A 14,674-nucleotide genomic window follows, 5' to 3' on the forward strand; every position below is an offset into this window, starting at 1 on the left:
ATGATCATGGGTTTTTGGAGCTGGGCCACTTGGGTTTACATTCTGACACTGCCTTTAACTAGCTCAGTAGCTTTGAAACAAATCACTTAACTTTCTGAACTTTAGTAAAATGGAGATGATCCCTACTTCACAAAAACATTTTTAACAATGAAATAATTGTTGTCCAACGCTTGCTCGTAAAAGACGTTCGATAATTATTAGTTCTCTCAACTTAAAAATAGCCATCCTAGTCATCTATACTATCCAGGTTGTTGGCTAAACCTAGAAATATGTTTTTTTTTTCAATTGGAAGAATTTGACTCCATTCCTTACTTCAATTTACAGGTGAAGATATCATAATCTAGAGAGGTAAGAGTCTTGCCCAGGGACATAGAGATCACCGGAGGCAGAAGAGAAATATTTTCTCCAAACACCTAGCATCGTTGTAGTACACCACATTGCCTAATATGTTTCCTCTCTAATGTTGAATAGGAAGATTTTATAAAATATCCCTATATCCATATTATCTCTCATAGTGATCCTGTGTTCTCTTTGCTAGTTACACAGTCTCGGGAAACTTCCTGGAACCAGAATGGCAGAGTTAAAAGCCAAGTACACCTTGCTGCATGATACCGTGGTAAGGTAGGCTATTTGCTCGTGTGGAGACATCTTTATCATATATTTCTTTTTTGTGTGATGGGATCTGTATTGTTTTTGTAGCCTCCCAAAAGCAGACCTTGAGGCAAAGGTTTGAGTTCAAGTAGTTTGAGAAGTGATACCAGATATTATCATGGGAGGATGGGGAAGTGAGATGGAGAAGGGAAGGATCGGGGGCGGGGGGTGCCTATCTGCAGCTTTATCCTGTGGCCAACTGGTGCTCAGTCGCACTGAGGACCCTCTGCGTGTGTGGAACACACCTCAGAACTCTCCCATCAAAAGGTGAGGAAACTGGGATATTTGTCCACTCTTTTCCATCCTTTGTTGAATGATTGCTCCTAGGGAGAGGGGCTCCTGACACTTCTAGCATGCCCTCTGAGAAGCCAAGCAAGTTCCTATGGCCAGAGAAAGCCCTCAGGCAGAGGCGCGCTGGTAACCGTCCACCAAAGCTACAGGTGACCCAAGAGCAGACCGAGATGGGGGGAATCTGGTGGAAGACTGACATTATCTGCCCCAGGATGCTTTTGTAGGATTCTTTGCTCTTCACCTCTCTTTACCACTCGGAGGTGTAGGTTCAAGCACAACCCCAGCCTACATCTGCTGAGCCTTTGGTCTTCTCACCTCTTCCACCTACCCTAGGCTACCCTCCTTAGTCTAGTCCCAACCAGCAACAGGTGAGAATAGGCTTCCATAGGATGACTCCACAAAGTTTTCCAAGCATCTGCTATGAGCCTCTGGGAATCAAGGGAGGAGAGTGAAGAAAGAAGGGAAATCCTGTTCTGCTGCTACTCCTCACTACTCCCCATCCTTCTTTCTCTTTCCCATTACCTTCTGCCTCATATGTCTTCCCCAAAAGCCAAGGAGGGACAGCAATGTAGAGAAGCTCCATCCTTTCATTCCCCATCCATCTTCTCCCCCAGTCTTCAAACATTAGCCCAGAGTTCTTTTCCTGGGCTACTTCTTTTCCTGTCCAGAGTCGATTTGGCTACTTTGAGGATGGGAGCACGTGGGAAGAGTGAATCACCGGAAGAGCAGAGCTGCATTCCTATGCACCCTTCACTTTCACTCCACGCCTTACTTACTCAGCTCCATCCAAGTTCCTGGTAACTGCCCAGCTCTGGCTCCTCCTCCTCTTCCTCTATGCCAGCCTCAAGCTGACTCCTCATCCCCATCCCTCACGGAGACTCCATTTCCCCACAATTGGCCTGACTACCAAAGTGTACACACAGTTCTCAAGACTCAGGAACTTGGAGACTTTAGATAGGAAGTCTGGGGTAATCTTTTCCAACATATTTCACACTGCTTAAATGGGAAGAACAAATCCATGCAGCTCTCAGGGCATCTCTCCAAGTCCCTTTGCAGATACAAAGAATCCTGCAACATTTCTCACCCTCCCGATAGCTCTAATCTAGAGCTCAGCAGAGCTTTGTGGGGGGCTGATTTAGCTTCCTCCTTCCCTGGCCCACAATTCAGTTCCCTGGGCCCCAGTGATGGACAATAATGTAGGACCAAAGCTATGGCGTTATCTCTTCCTACTTCCAGGTTGTGTTGCAGAACCATTACTTCCCTTCTGCTACCCACATTTTACCTCCTCTTGACCCTTTACTTCCCTCTCTTGTCATTACAAACATCCACCACCCTCTCCCACTGCCCCTGCCTGGTGGGTGAGAACAGCATGAAGATACAGGCTCCCCACTCCTGCTGCTGGGGTTTCAGCAGGGCAGAGAGAGCCTGGAAATGCTGAACTGAAACTGAATGGGTTTTACATAGGAACCGCGTTATAGAAGTTGTTAAATCCTCTTCTGCTGACACTATATTTCAAGTCCATGTGGGTAAATCAGCATTTGCCTTCTGGCTAGAACCCTAACTGCTTTGTCCGTTTTCTTTCTGGGGAAATCAGGCACAAGCCAACACTTCACAGTTCCGCAGCTGAAGACCCTTATGAAGGAGCTCAGGCAACTTTAGATTTACAAAGTATATTAACATGCAAGGAAAATGAATTGTAAGAAACCACTCCAGCGTTCATTATTAGAAGTTATATGTGTTAGCACTGTAGCTGCTGTTGCTATTTGGTACCTAACCTAGTGCCTGGAACATACTCTGTCCCAGTTAATGTTTCGCTGGATGTTATTGAGCCAAATGACGTATGAACGCCAGAGGAAATGGGTGGAGCAGGTAACTTCAGTTGAGACAGCCTTCATCAGGTCATTGGGCATCTCTGCACATGAGGAGACCCCTGACGGTTTCTCCTGGGGAGGGAACTTGGTGGGGTGTGCGCCAAGGAGGAGTGCTGGCTTTAACGCAGGAGATGGCACCAGTCTTGCTTCCGTGTGGGAGAGGTAGCTAACATGAGGCAGCTGAATCAGGGCTGCTGGTCAGCCTGCAGCTGATGCCAGCATGCAGAACAGGTGGGGGAGCTTTAGAAGATTTCACCAAGTCCAGTTCCTGTGTCCACTCAAATCTGCTTCTTGCCAGATATTGAACCCTTTTTCCTAGACAGGAACAAGACCTAGATAGGGAGTCCCCCTCAACTGTGACATTCAAGTCCAGCTGCAGCCAGACATTAAAGATAGGATCAGAAATCTGTAAGGTGGTTTATGTCCATAATTTTACAGAAGAGTTTTTCATCCTAGTTTCCTAGTAAAGTCATTAGAAAACTTTGTTGTTTCTTAGTTCCCCAAGAAGGAAAAGATTTTCTCACAGTCAGGAGGAGGATTCAGGAATTAGAGAAAGCCAGCATTGCCGGGAAAGTTGAAGGGAGGACCCACTCTCCCCCTTTTTATCTCCCAGTTTGGGAAGTCATGGTTGTTCTTCAAAGTCAAGTACAAATATCACTTTCCCATCCAACTCAATGCTCCTCTCTCTCCCACCATGTTGGTCTTGACACCAGTGGTAGTGCTTGTCACCTGGTACTCTGGCTACCTATTCCATCTGTTCCCCTTGCTAGACTGTGAGCTCCATTCGCTTCCAGTACCTAGAAGTACCTAGTACAATATTTGACACAAAAATATCACTGAACTGAATTGAACCCAGGAATGGAAAGAACCAGGAGCTGTCCTTGCTAGACCCCCTATGTGAGCCACTGCAGGTGTTAAAACTGTGCCCCTCTCATTATTTGAATCTCTGTTTCATGGAACCCAGCACACAAGAGTCAGAGGTCCAACTGCTCCAGGATGCCAAACGTTTCACCGAGCAAATACAGCAGCAGCAATTTCACCTGCAGCGAGCTGATGATTTCCCTGAGGCATCCACCACCGAGGTCTCTAAAATGCGAGAACAACTCCTCAAGTATCAAAATGAATACAACGCAGTGAAGGAAAGAGAGTCCCACACTCAGTACAGGTTAAATAGGTAAGCACACAATTCTCTCAAACACACCGAAGACAGAGTTGAACAAAGCTCCTTCCACATGAACAAAAACAGAAAAATTAGACTCGGGAAGGAATTTTGGGCACAATGAGTATGAGATGGCAATGTGTAAGATGACTATAAGCCTAGCTCTTTCCTTCATTTCCTAGAACGGGCCATCCCTGAACGAGAAGGTCACACAGCTTCTAGAAAAAAAAAATCTCAGGTGACAGGGAGACACCCGCAGGAGGAGACGCCTGCTCTTGTTTTCCCTGAGTCAGAACAAAGCCATAAGCATTGGCCATAGCCAGAGAACACCCTGCATAGAACAAGGACTTGGCACAGTCTCCACCTCACCCCGACGGTGGCCCTGTGTCCCTTCAGCAGCAGCAGACCATATGCTGCATGGCAGGCGCCCCTCACGCACTTTGCAGACAGACCTATGTGAGTTGAGGGTCACATGTGGCTCCCTCTGTTTTTCTAATACAGGAACATGGACCATAGAGTCAACCTTATTCTCCTAAACTATTCCTCAGCATCAAGAGAGAAAGCAATATCCTTTTGGAGGACACATTCACTTATGCAGATCTAGAGGATGTCATCCAGTGAGCGAAAGGAGAGATGTATTGCTGGAAGGCAAATGTTCTTTCCAAAATCTCTAGCATTCCTCCTGTGGAGTAGCAAGTCAGTGGAAGAGTCTGACTTGTGTTCAGCAAATCACACTATTTAGATGGAATTTCAAAATGATTACCATCCAAGTTTTGTGCTGTGGTGTGCTGGGTGCCCTGCCTGGGTACCGAAGAGAAGGCCAAACAATCGCTCCTAGGATTTGCTACCTTTTAAGGTGGAAGAACTTTCCCTGGCTATTTTTAAGAGTCGGTAGAGCGAATGTATTTCATTCCCGCTGAGAGATAAGCAAATGACTTGAGCGATTTTTCTGAGGACTCTGCAAGCCCTGGGTTTTGAATCCTCTCTTTGGGGCCTATCGTTTCAACTGGGGGATGAAGAAGGCTAGCCTACCCAGAAGAGTTAGACTGGGCGGGGGGGGGGGGGGGGGGGGGGGGGGGGGGGGAATCTGAGTTCTCTTTTGTCTTTCAATCTAAACTCGTTTCAGGCTCACAGTGAGATCTATAAAAAGAAAGCTTAGCTATTTCTGTGCTCTGTAAGCACTCTTTCAGTTGAGAAAATAATGAAATTAAAACAATTGGTGGTTGTTCATTAGTATTGAAAATATGAATGCTTGACATTTCCACGAAAGGGTAAGAGGAACATAAGTCAGTTGATATTTAAATTGTTTAAAATTTCCAAGTGTTCCTGCCAAAGGAAAAAACCCAGCAACAACCAGAACTCTTGCCTTTTAGGTATAGACAGGCAAATTGTTCGCTGAGTTACTTGGGGTAGGAAGGGGACTGTGCATAGTGCCCGACAGCGAACGAGAACATTCAGGACACACATTTGCAGAACTGTTTAGTGTGTATTGTTTTTGGATTTGTAACACATCATATTCTAGCTTGAGCAGACTCCCTCACATTCTCAAATATTAGCAGCTCAAGAGTGAACAAACTTAGTTCCATAAAAATAATGGTGATTCCAAAAGGAATACCAGGGAAGAATTATAGGCTGTATTTCATTGGGATTAACATATTTCATATTATATGGTACTGAAACGAATACACTCAACACCCCTTCCCCAGGAAAAAAGTAGATAGGTCCATCCCCACCTAAAAATAAAGAAACTAAGCCAGTGAGAGAAAACCATTCATCTGAATATACAGATGCTATTTTTCAGATCAGCACAACAAACTCATTTTATTCAGCATCTAAATAACAGAAGCCCTAATAACTAGCACCCCTCCACCCCAATATCTTTGGGAACTTCTGAATCATTGGCAACTATGAAGAATAGTATGTTGTTCAAATGCTCTAGAGAAAAAAACTCCACTCTGTAATTTGGTTGATTTTTCTCACGGTTTCACATAATATAAATCTTTAAGAAATGTAATGGTGCATATAATTACGTTGTCCGGTTAATAATTAAATCTGTCGCCATAGTTTTAGCTTTGAGATTAATATTCGTTGACCTCTTGAATATGCAGTTTAGGAAAGAATATATAACCTTCTTAAGTAAAAGAAATAGTACACATAAATAATGAAGTAATAAATACTATTGAGAACTTATTTTCGAAATAAAGTCAAAGTCATTATCTTTCTAAAGACATTCTCTGAAAAGATTTTCCAATACCTTTCTTTTAAAAGATTTTATTTATTGGAGGGAGAGAAAGAGAGCCCGAGCCTGAGCAGGGGGCAGGCAGCAGAGGGAGACGGAGCCCGACGGAGGGCTCAACCCCAGGCCCCGGGATCAGGACCCGAGCCCAAGGCGGGCGCCCAACCGACTGAGCCACCCAGGCGCCCCTCCAATACTCTTTTCAACCTTTCCCTTGCCTTCACTTTGTTATCTTTTGGAGCTTGTCTGCTTTCTGGTAGTTCTCGGATTTGGAGGGCAGATAAATCAGTGCTCAGCCTGACGCACTGTGCCGAGTCAGCCGGGCCTTGGTAGTCTGGCAGTGACAGCCAGGTCGGGCAGAGAAACAAGCAGACCCGGGGAGAAAGGAAGAGCTGGGTCATTTTAGCAATGCCTCGGGGACCCCGGGGTATTAGGTATGACAGGGGGCACACAGGTCACGAGGGCTAGTTAGTAAGAACTCACAGCTGCAACGGGTTGCACTTTCTGAACACTTGTGAAGTCTTTCCTGCTCGGCCTGTGGAAGCCAAGAGCACCATGAGCTTAGACCAGGCTCTGCAGGGTGCAGTCTGCATGACCGAAAGAGAGAGAAGCACCTGAGAGGCTTGTTTGAAAGGTAGACCCAACTCCTAAAGCAAGATTCCAGTTTCTGCCCAGGCCTCCCCACCCAAGGCAGCGTCGAGTGCTTTACAAGCTCCCCCTGTGATTCGGCCACATGTCCAGTTGAAGAATTGCTCCCCACCCTCATGGTTCTCAGCTCTGACTACACGTTAGGGACCCCCGAACCTTCTCTGTGACCTCCAGCCTGCTTTCCCCGCTCCCAACAGAAGCCCACGGCGGCCCCCAGCAGCCCCTTCCAGCTCTGGACGGCCTGACTCTTAGATTCTACTGCTTGCACTGGTTCAAAAATCTACCGGCGGCAATTTCCACTCGTTCAGGCTGTTTCTACCACTGGTGAAAGAATGCCTCTTGCACAGAACAACATGCAGGCCTCCTGCACTGTCTGTTTACTCACGAGTCCTTAAAACCAAGAGTCTTTGATGACATGGTCTCAGGAAAGAAATGGATCCTGAAGACCTTTGACACCGAAGCACCCCTTAGCCAGGAAAGCGAAAGGTGGCAGGCAGATTTCAATATTAATGTCATTTTAAAAGATCAGGTGTTAAGAGGTATCAAGAGGCACAAAAGTGTTTTTTCTTTATTTCAGCAATGCCATGCAAAAAGGAGAATCTAAAAGGAGGGAAAAAAAAAGACATAATACATGTCTTTAGGGATGTAGGATATTTACTAGGATACTTACTATACTTTGCTTTTAAAAGTGAAAAACTGGGACGCCTGGGTGGCCCAGTGGTTGAGCATCTGTCTTCGGCTCAGGACATGATCCTGGGTGGGGATCAGGTCCCTCACTGGGCTCCCTGCGAGGAGACCGATTCTCCCTCTGTCTATGTCTCTGTCTCTCTCATGAATAAATAAAATCTTTAAAAAAATAAATAAAAGTGAAAAACTGAAAGCAACCTAAATTCTAAAGAAAAATGGAATATTTAAATAATAATGTATTCCAGAGGGGGCAGCTTGGTATTGAGTCAGAGCTCAGTTTCTAAGTTTGAATGTCAGTTCAGCCTTGACTATGTGACTTTGGAAAAGGTACTTAACTCCTGTGTCTTCATTTGACAACGAAGAAAACAATACCTACCTGGCAAGTTCTGAAGTTTAGAAACGATGCATGTAAATTACTATGCAGTGAAATTACTATTTCACTGATCCTATTGACATAGGATCAGTGAAAGATGATATTACGATTATTTTATTATGTGACATCTACCCACTAGGGAACTTTGAAACTATTGTATTATTATGAAGTCTAAAAATATTTTTAATTGGGAAGATTTTTTTATCTATAAGAGATACAAAGAGAAAGGTACAGACACAGGCAGAGGGAGAAGCACGCTCCCTGTGGGGAGCCTGATGTAGGACTCGATCCCTGGACCCCAGGATTATGACCTGAGCCAAAGGCAGATGCTCAACCACTGAGCCACCCAGGTGCCCCTGGGAAGATATCTTTAATTACATGTTGGGTAAAAATGAATTCAATCATAGGTACACATTTTGTATAATATTATTGAAAGATAGAAGGAAAATAAAAATGATCAACTGTGGTGTGATGGGATGGGATTATGAATGATATATTTCTCTGTAAATTGAAAAATATGCATTTTTTTCTTTAAATATTTTATGTATTTATTGGACACACAGAGAGAGAGCATGAGCAGGGGAGAGGAGCAAGGAGAAAGGGGGAAGCAGGCTCCACCCTGAGCAGGGAGTCTGATGTGGGGCTCTATCCCAGGACCCCAGGTTCATGATCTGAGCCGAATGCAGACACTTAACCGAATGCAGACACTTAACCGACTGAGCCACCCAGGAGCCTGAAAAATATGCATCTTTTAAAGGGAAAACATCAATCAGTTTTTCTTAATAAAAAACACATGATAGAAATGCAACTAGTTTAAGGTGTCCTAAGGAATTAGCCATTTTATGTTTGTTTAAGGAAAAGGTCATTTTACATTTATTTAAAGGAAAGGCTGTGAGTCTTGTCTTGCAGGAGAGCTTCATGTCACCATTTTTCCAACTCAGGGGCATAAAGGTGTCCTTTACAACCAAAATATGGCAGCACACTACCACCCCCTGGTGGCAGCCTGGGTGAGGTGTAGGATCAATAGGTGGGAAGGAGACTATTATCAATTTGTATGCAAGCTCTAAGAGCAAAGGCCTACATATTCAAAATTCTGAAAGTTCAACTTCAGCTTGTGTCCCAGACAGCTGACCTATATTAAATTCCATGTGGCACACACTTGCAACATTAACCTTAATTTACATGATTGCAAATAAAAACTCACAAAAATAAACCCTAAAGATGTGAATGCATCTTTAGCTCCAAGTTCCCAGGCCTACTGGCTGGCGAGACCTGCTTGTTTGATGGAGTGAGTGGGAGGTATTGCAGCAATCCAGACAGGCACTGGTTCATTGCAAATAGTAGAAAAAAAGAAAAGGCCCAGAGCCTGCCTGGAAGGGGTCCGAGTCTCGCGGGGAGGTCATGCTACCAAGTAGCTGTATTGTGGTAAGACAGCTGTTCCCATGGGCGGGTGTACACAGTGTTGTGTGAGGACTGGGGAGGAAGCACCTAGTTGGTAGTCACTGAAGCCATCAGGTTACCTGGCAAACAAACATGGGAAGCACATTCTAAGAGAAAGTAGAAAGTTATTACTGTAGAAATAGCTTATTACTCCTTTGTACGTTGTCAGAAATAGCTTATTACTCCTTTGTACGTTGTCAAACTTGTTTTTTTTTTTCTTTTCACAGCTTAACAGAAGAAAAAAATCTCATAATAAAGGAATTTGAGAAGATACCTAAGCCAGGAGTAAGTCTTACTTAGATGGTTTACAGTTTGTTAAATACAGCTGTATTAAACATCCCTTTTGATAAATATTGGTGTTTATCATAACAACCACACCCTGAGACATAATGAAAGATCCAAGAGTCTTAAGTATGGATAATGCTGGAAGGAATCACTTCTGGAATACACACAGTGATGCCTATTACAGGCTTAGCTATTTGGCATCTAATTTAGGCTGTGTTTGGTTGGACAATTATCTGCTTTGTTTTCAGAAAAAAAAAAGGGATCTGTGGCTGGCACATAAAAACATTATTTTTGCATAGTTATTACTCTCAGGGCTTCCTGAACATCTCAAGCTTATTATAGGAAATTTTCATGGAGGAGATGTATCACTTATCTATTCCTGCATAACAAAGTGCCCCAAAACTTAGTGGCTTCAAACAACCAACATTTCTTATTTTCCACAGTTCTGAGTTCTTCTGGTCTGAGCTGGTTCATTTGGGTGTGGGTGGTCTAGGATGGCTTCATCATGTGTTGGCCACTTGGCAGGCTAGTTGGTCTAAGATCACATGTCACCAGTTAGTCCTATAATGATGGAAGGGTTTCCAGACTCAAGAAAGAGACAAACAGCCTCAGGTAATGGCAAACCCCAAGACCCAAGACTTTTCAAGCCTCTGCTTTTAGAATATTTTATTGGTCAAAGCAAGTCATATGGCTAAGTCTGAATTCAAGGGGTAGAGAAATAGGCTCTACCTCTTAATGAGAAGAATAACTACAGGAACAGGAGGAATTTGAGTCTGTTTTTCATGATCTATCACATAAAGTAAATAGAAATGTCATTACACTTTGCACTGTTGCCCTCTTCCGAACAGTTATATGTCAAAAGTGTGTTGTTGGTGTTTTAACTCCAAGGCACAACCTGTTTAGCATGGAGTAAAATAGTACTTTTTATGTGTGTGTGTGTGGCATACACTCACATATATGGCATATAAAATATGCACTATTCTAGAAGTACACCTAACTATCATTTACTAAACAGATTTTATGGGAAAAAGCATTTTGAATTTTAGTTCCAGATCATAGGATCACCAATTTTATCCTCTCCCAGCAGCAGTGGAGTAGGGAGATGTGCAGAAAGCCCAGAGCAGCTAAATGGATCCATTCACTCAGTCATTAATAATGTGTAGGTTTTCTTTTTTTTTTTTTTAAGATTTTACTTATTTATTTATTTATTTATTTATTTATTTATTTATTTGACAGAGAGAGCACAAGCAGGGGGAGCAGGAGAGGGAGAAGCAGGCTCCCCGCTAAGCAGGGACCCCAATGTGGGGCTCCATCCCAGGATCCTACAATCATGACCTGAGCCGAAGACATTCAACCGACTGAGTCACCTAGGCACCCCATGTGTAGATATTTTGAGTGTAAGGCTTCTCTCCCCTAAGTCAAACACTCCCCAAATAATCACTCAAGGGAACAAAGATGTGTTATGAATCTGGGATGGAGGACCTTTGGGGAGAATCTGAATGAGTTAGAGAAGTAATACCAATAAGAAAGTGGGGGATTAAGGAGCACAAAGGGTTGGATTTTCCAAATATTACCTCCCTAGTGTTTAATTCTCGTGTGGGACTCAGGTTAACCACAAGCCCAATAATCAAAGATTATTTGCATCTGATGTCAAATCACAAACCTAGAAAATAGGCTAGAAATTTCCACTGTTTTTTGGGTATGAAATAGAAATAAACTCAAAAAGGACACATTTCAAATATAGGATAGAAAGGAGCACCAGTTAAAAAAAAAAAAAAAAAGTATGAATATAATGTAAAATGTGTAATACATGCCGTACAACTGTCATACCTTTATCAAAGATGTCAGAAGTTATTATTGTATTTAACTTTGTAAGAAATCATTTGCAAAGCTCAAATATAATAAAAATGGTGAGTAAAATTATTTTTAATTTTATTTTTTGGTAGACAGATGCTTGCTCAGGCTCTATATAACCTGATAAATTTTCATGACTTTTAAAGGAAATGGAGAAGAAGATGAGACAATTGAGAGAAAGCACTGAAGAATTACGTAAAGAAATAATGCAGAGGAAATTGGAAATCAAAAATTTACGGGAAGATTTGGCATCTAAGCAAAAGCAATTACTAAAGGAACAGAAGGAACTAGAAGAATTGTTGGAATGTCAGGTCACCCTAAAGGTGTGCTACTTACAGTTCATAAATACTTAAGCATTGTGCCTGCGTGGATGTAGAGATGCCTGGTTACCAAGACTAGCTGCGCGGGTTTGGCACAGAGGACTAGCATCACACCGACAGAAACGTTCAGCCTTGTGACAGATCCCATCAAACTAAACCTGAGCTCTGGGAATTCACCCAAAACTCGAGAGTGTTTGGTGCTGCCGCCCTAGTTTGGCCCAGGGAAAAGACCTCTCTAGACCTCACCAGGCATTTTCAGCATGAGGATTGAATGTCACAAACACAATCACTTCTTTGGAGAGCAACCAAATGTCCTAACCTCTTGTGTATCTTTGTATGACTTTATCCTTGTCTGTTTGATTCCACACTACTTCCTTCCTCCCATGAAAGGATGAAGACTTTGTGCATTTATATTTTAGGAGATAGTTAAAGTTCATTGTACTTTGAAAAATACGTAACTCTCGCCCTAAAAAAAAAAAGCCCTAAAAATAAAAAAATAAAAAAATAAAAAAAGAAAAATACGTAACTCTCAAAACGGTTTAAATAACCTGGAGTTATTTTAAAAGCAACAATATCTGAGGCTCGTTGGCTTAAAGGACAATTATGATTCACTTTAATGTCTTTTTCCTTAAGGGGTTAGAGCAGTCAAATAAGACATACCCAGCTGCTACCTGGAACATAAGACCTGAGCAGAGACAGATTTACGAGGAGCCCAACAAAGCTAGAGCCTTAGGCCCTCACGTGCACGAACCTCTTCCAAGGCCCTGTGCTTATTTAGCATTTGTCATTTTGTACTCTTTCTTCCTAAAGAGGACCCCCAATAAATCTTAAGAGTCTTAGCCTTACCAAACTTGGATCGACCCCAGGACTGAGCCAGATCCCTGGGAGAAATGCATTTCACCCCCATGATGTGTGCAACCTCCGTGCACATGTGTTACTCCAGGCACCAAAGTCCAGTGCAATCCTCAAGTCAACCAATCCTGGTTCAGGCTGTTCCAGAACCCCTGCCGTGTACATAAGCCGCTTGAGGTTAAAACTAATCCTTCTGTGAATCCACAGGACGTAGGAGAAAGTGGTCCTAGGCAAAGTTGGCTTCTGATCTTGGCCTTACCACTCACTAGCCATCTGACTTTGGGAAAATTACTTAAATTCTCTTAGTGGGAGGGCAGCCCCGGTGGCGCAGTGGTTTAGGGCCGCCTGCAGCCTGGGGTGTGATCCTGGAGACCCGGGATCGAGTCCCACGTCGGGCTCCCTGCATGGAGCCTGCTTCTCCTTCTGCCTGTGTCTCTGCCTTTCTCTCTCTCTCTGTGTCTCTATGAATAAAATTAAAAAAAAAAAAGAGTCTGCATATCTGAGAGGGCTATGAAGTCCAAACTCTGGCCTTCTTCATGCGTCTCTTAAAATAATAATAATAATAATAATAATAATAATAATAATAATAATAATAAATTCTCTTAGTGGGAGTCTTAGGCGGAGTTCTCTAGAAGCAGAGCTTCTAGTCTTCGGACAAGGACCTGTTGAGGGAGAGCACTAAGGAGAATCTGATAGGAGGGTGAGAGAAGCAGCACAGAGTTGGGGAAGTGGCTGGGCCAAAATGTGTTTTCAGGAGCACTCTAGTCTCAACCTGACCCCAGGGGGAACTCTAGACCATGATTTCCGTCCAGAGGTGGAGGGGATGGGCCTTATACCACTGGTCACAGAGGATGCTCTCTTCCCTCGACTCCTTATCCCTTGGTAAGGCAGCTCTTGTGGGCCAGGAGCAGTCCCCCAGAGGAGACCAAGCGTGGGCTGTTAGCAGCCATCCCACCGCCCCCGAAGGCTGGGCATACATTCCTATAGGGAGCAAACAGCATTAGTTACACTCAGCTGCCTCCTCTTTTTTTTTTTTTTTTTTTTTGCTGCCTCCTCTTTAAACCGCTAACAACTGTAGCTGTCTTCTAAGGTCACTGTGAGTATTAAATGAAATAATTAAAGCACCCTGCACAGTACAGGACAGGCAGCAAGAATTCTATACATCATAATTCTTTTCTATTTAATTTGTCTTAACTGCTTTCTGGCCTAACACTACATAATGTAACACGGGCCTGTTTCTTTACTAGGACGAGGTGGTCCATCATCAAGCTGTTCCTGTACAAATTGGAAAAGAGATAGAAAAAACGACACGCAAAAAAGTGTATGATTTAGTATTATCCTTAATCCCTCCCATCCTACTCTCCCCCAAGTTATGTGTGCATGCTAAAACAAGAATATTAACCACTGAACACATCGAATTACTCTTAAGACCTTCGAATTATCTGCATTTGGCCTTGTTGAGGTTGCGTGTGTGTGTCAAGTTCATTAAAAGAAAGTAATGCAGCATATTACTATCATGCCTAACAGTTATGTCTTAATTTGGGGTCAATATTGTCTTTCGAGTTTACAAATTAAATGTGTATGGAGAATTCCAACTGGCTTTCATAGAGCTCTGCAAGAGATAAGTGATTTGAACTGTGTTGAATTTCCGTGTTCTAGAAGTGTGTCAGCCAGCCAGAAGCCTAATGCCAAGATGACAGCAATTCTTCACTTCACCAACTGTTCACATGGGGGAACACCCTCAAACATTCAGAGTAGATTTGGAGGCAGAAATCATGGAGAAATTTCTCAAGGTTTAGAGGACCCCCAAAGATAAAAATAAGTGAAGATACAAGAATTCTGGAGAAACAGTATGCTTGCTCTGGTGCAAAGGGAAAAAAGCAGGTGTTCGTAACAGTTCTGAAGGCCACGCCACCACCACCAAAGTTGAGAGATTCAGGGAGGCTGGTCAGGATGAGGGTAGATCCCAGGAGATGCTACACTGGGGATCTGGGAAGAAAGTGAGGA

At 43.3% G+C, this 14,674-nt stretch overlaps 1 protein-coding gene across 9 annotated transcripts in view; it reads left to right on the forward strand.

Annotated features, from left to right (window-relative positions):
• CCDC146 (coiled-coil domain containing 146) overlaps positions 1 to 14,674 on the forward strand; it is a 119,266-nt gene that overhangs the window by 81,051 nt on the left and 23,541 nt on the right. For 6 of the 9 annotated variants that reach the window (XM_025449528.3, XM_049096631.1, XM_049096632.1 and 3 more), the window contains 5 exons: positions 539 to 621; positions 3,778 to 3,987; positions 9,584 to 9,641; positions 11,642 to 11,818; positions 13,915 to 13,988. In XM_025449528.3, coding sequence (XP_025305313.1) covers positions 539 to 621; positions 3,778 to 3,987; positions 9,584 to 9,641; positions 11,642 to 11,818; positions 13,915 to 13,988 — 602 coding nt within the window. Of the gene's footprint in view, positions 1 to 538; positions 622 to 3,777; positions 3,988 to 4,578; positions 4,829 to 9,583; positions 9,642 to 11,641; positions 11,819 to 13,914; positions 13,989 to 14,674 lie in introns of those variants that run through there. The other 3 variants (XM_025449531.2, XM_025449530.3, XM_025449532.3) reach the window with 3 other exon arrangements.

Source organism: Canis lupus, chromosome 18 (assembly GCF_003254725.2).
Source record: "Canis lupus dingo isolate Sandy chromosome 18, ASM325472v2, whole genome shotgun sequence".
NCBI classification, from domain to species: Eukaryota; Metazoa; Chordata; class Mammalia; order Carnivora; family Canidae; genus Canis; species Canis lupus.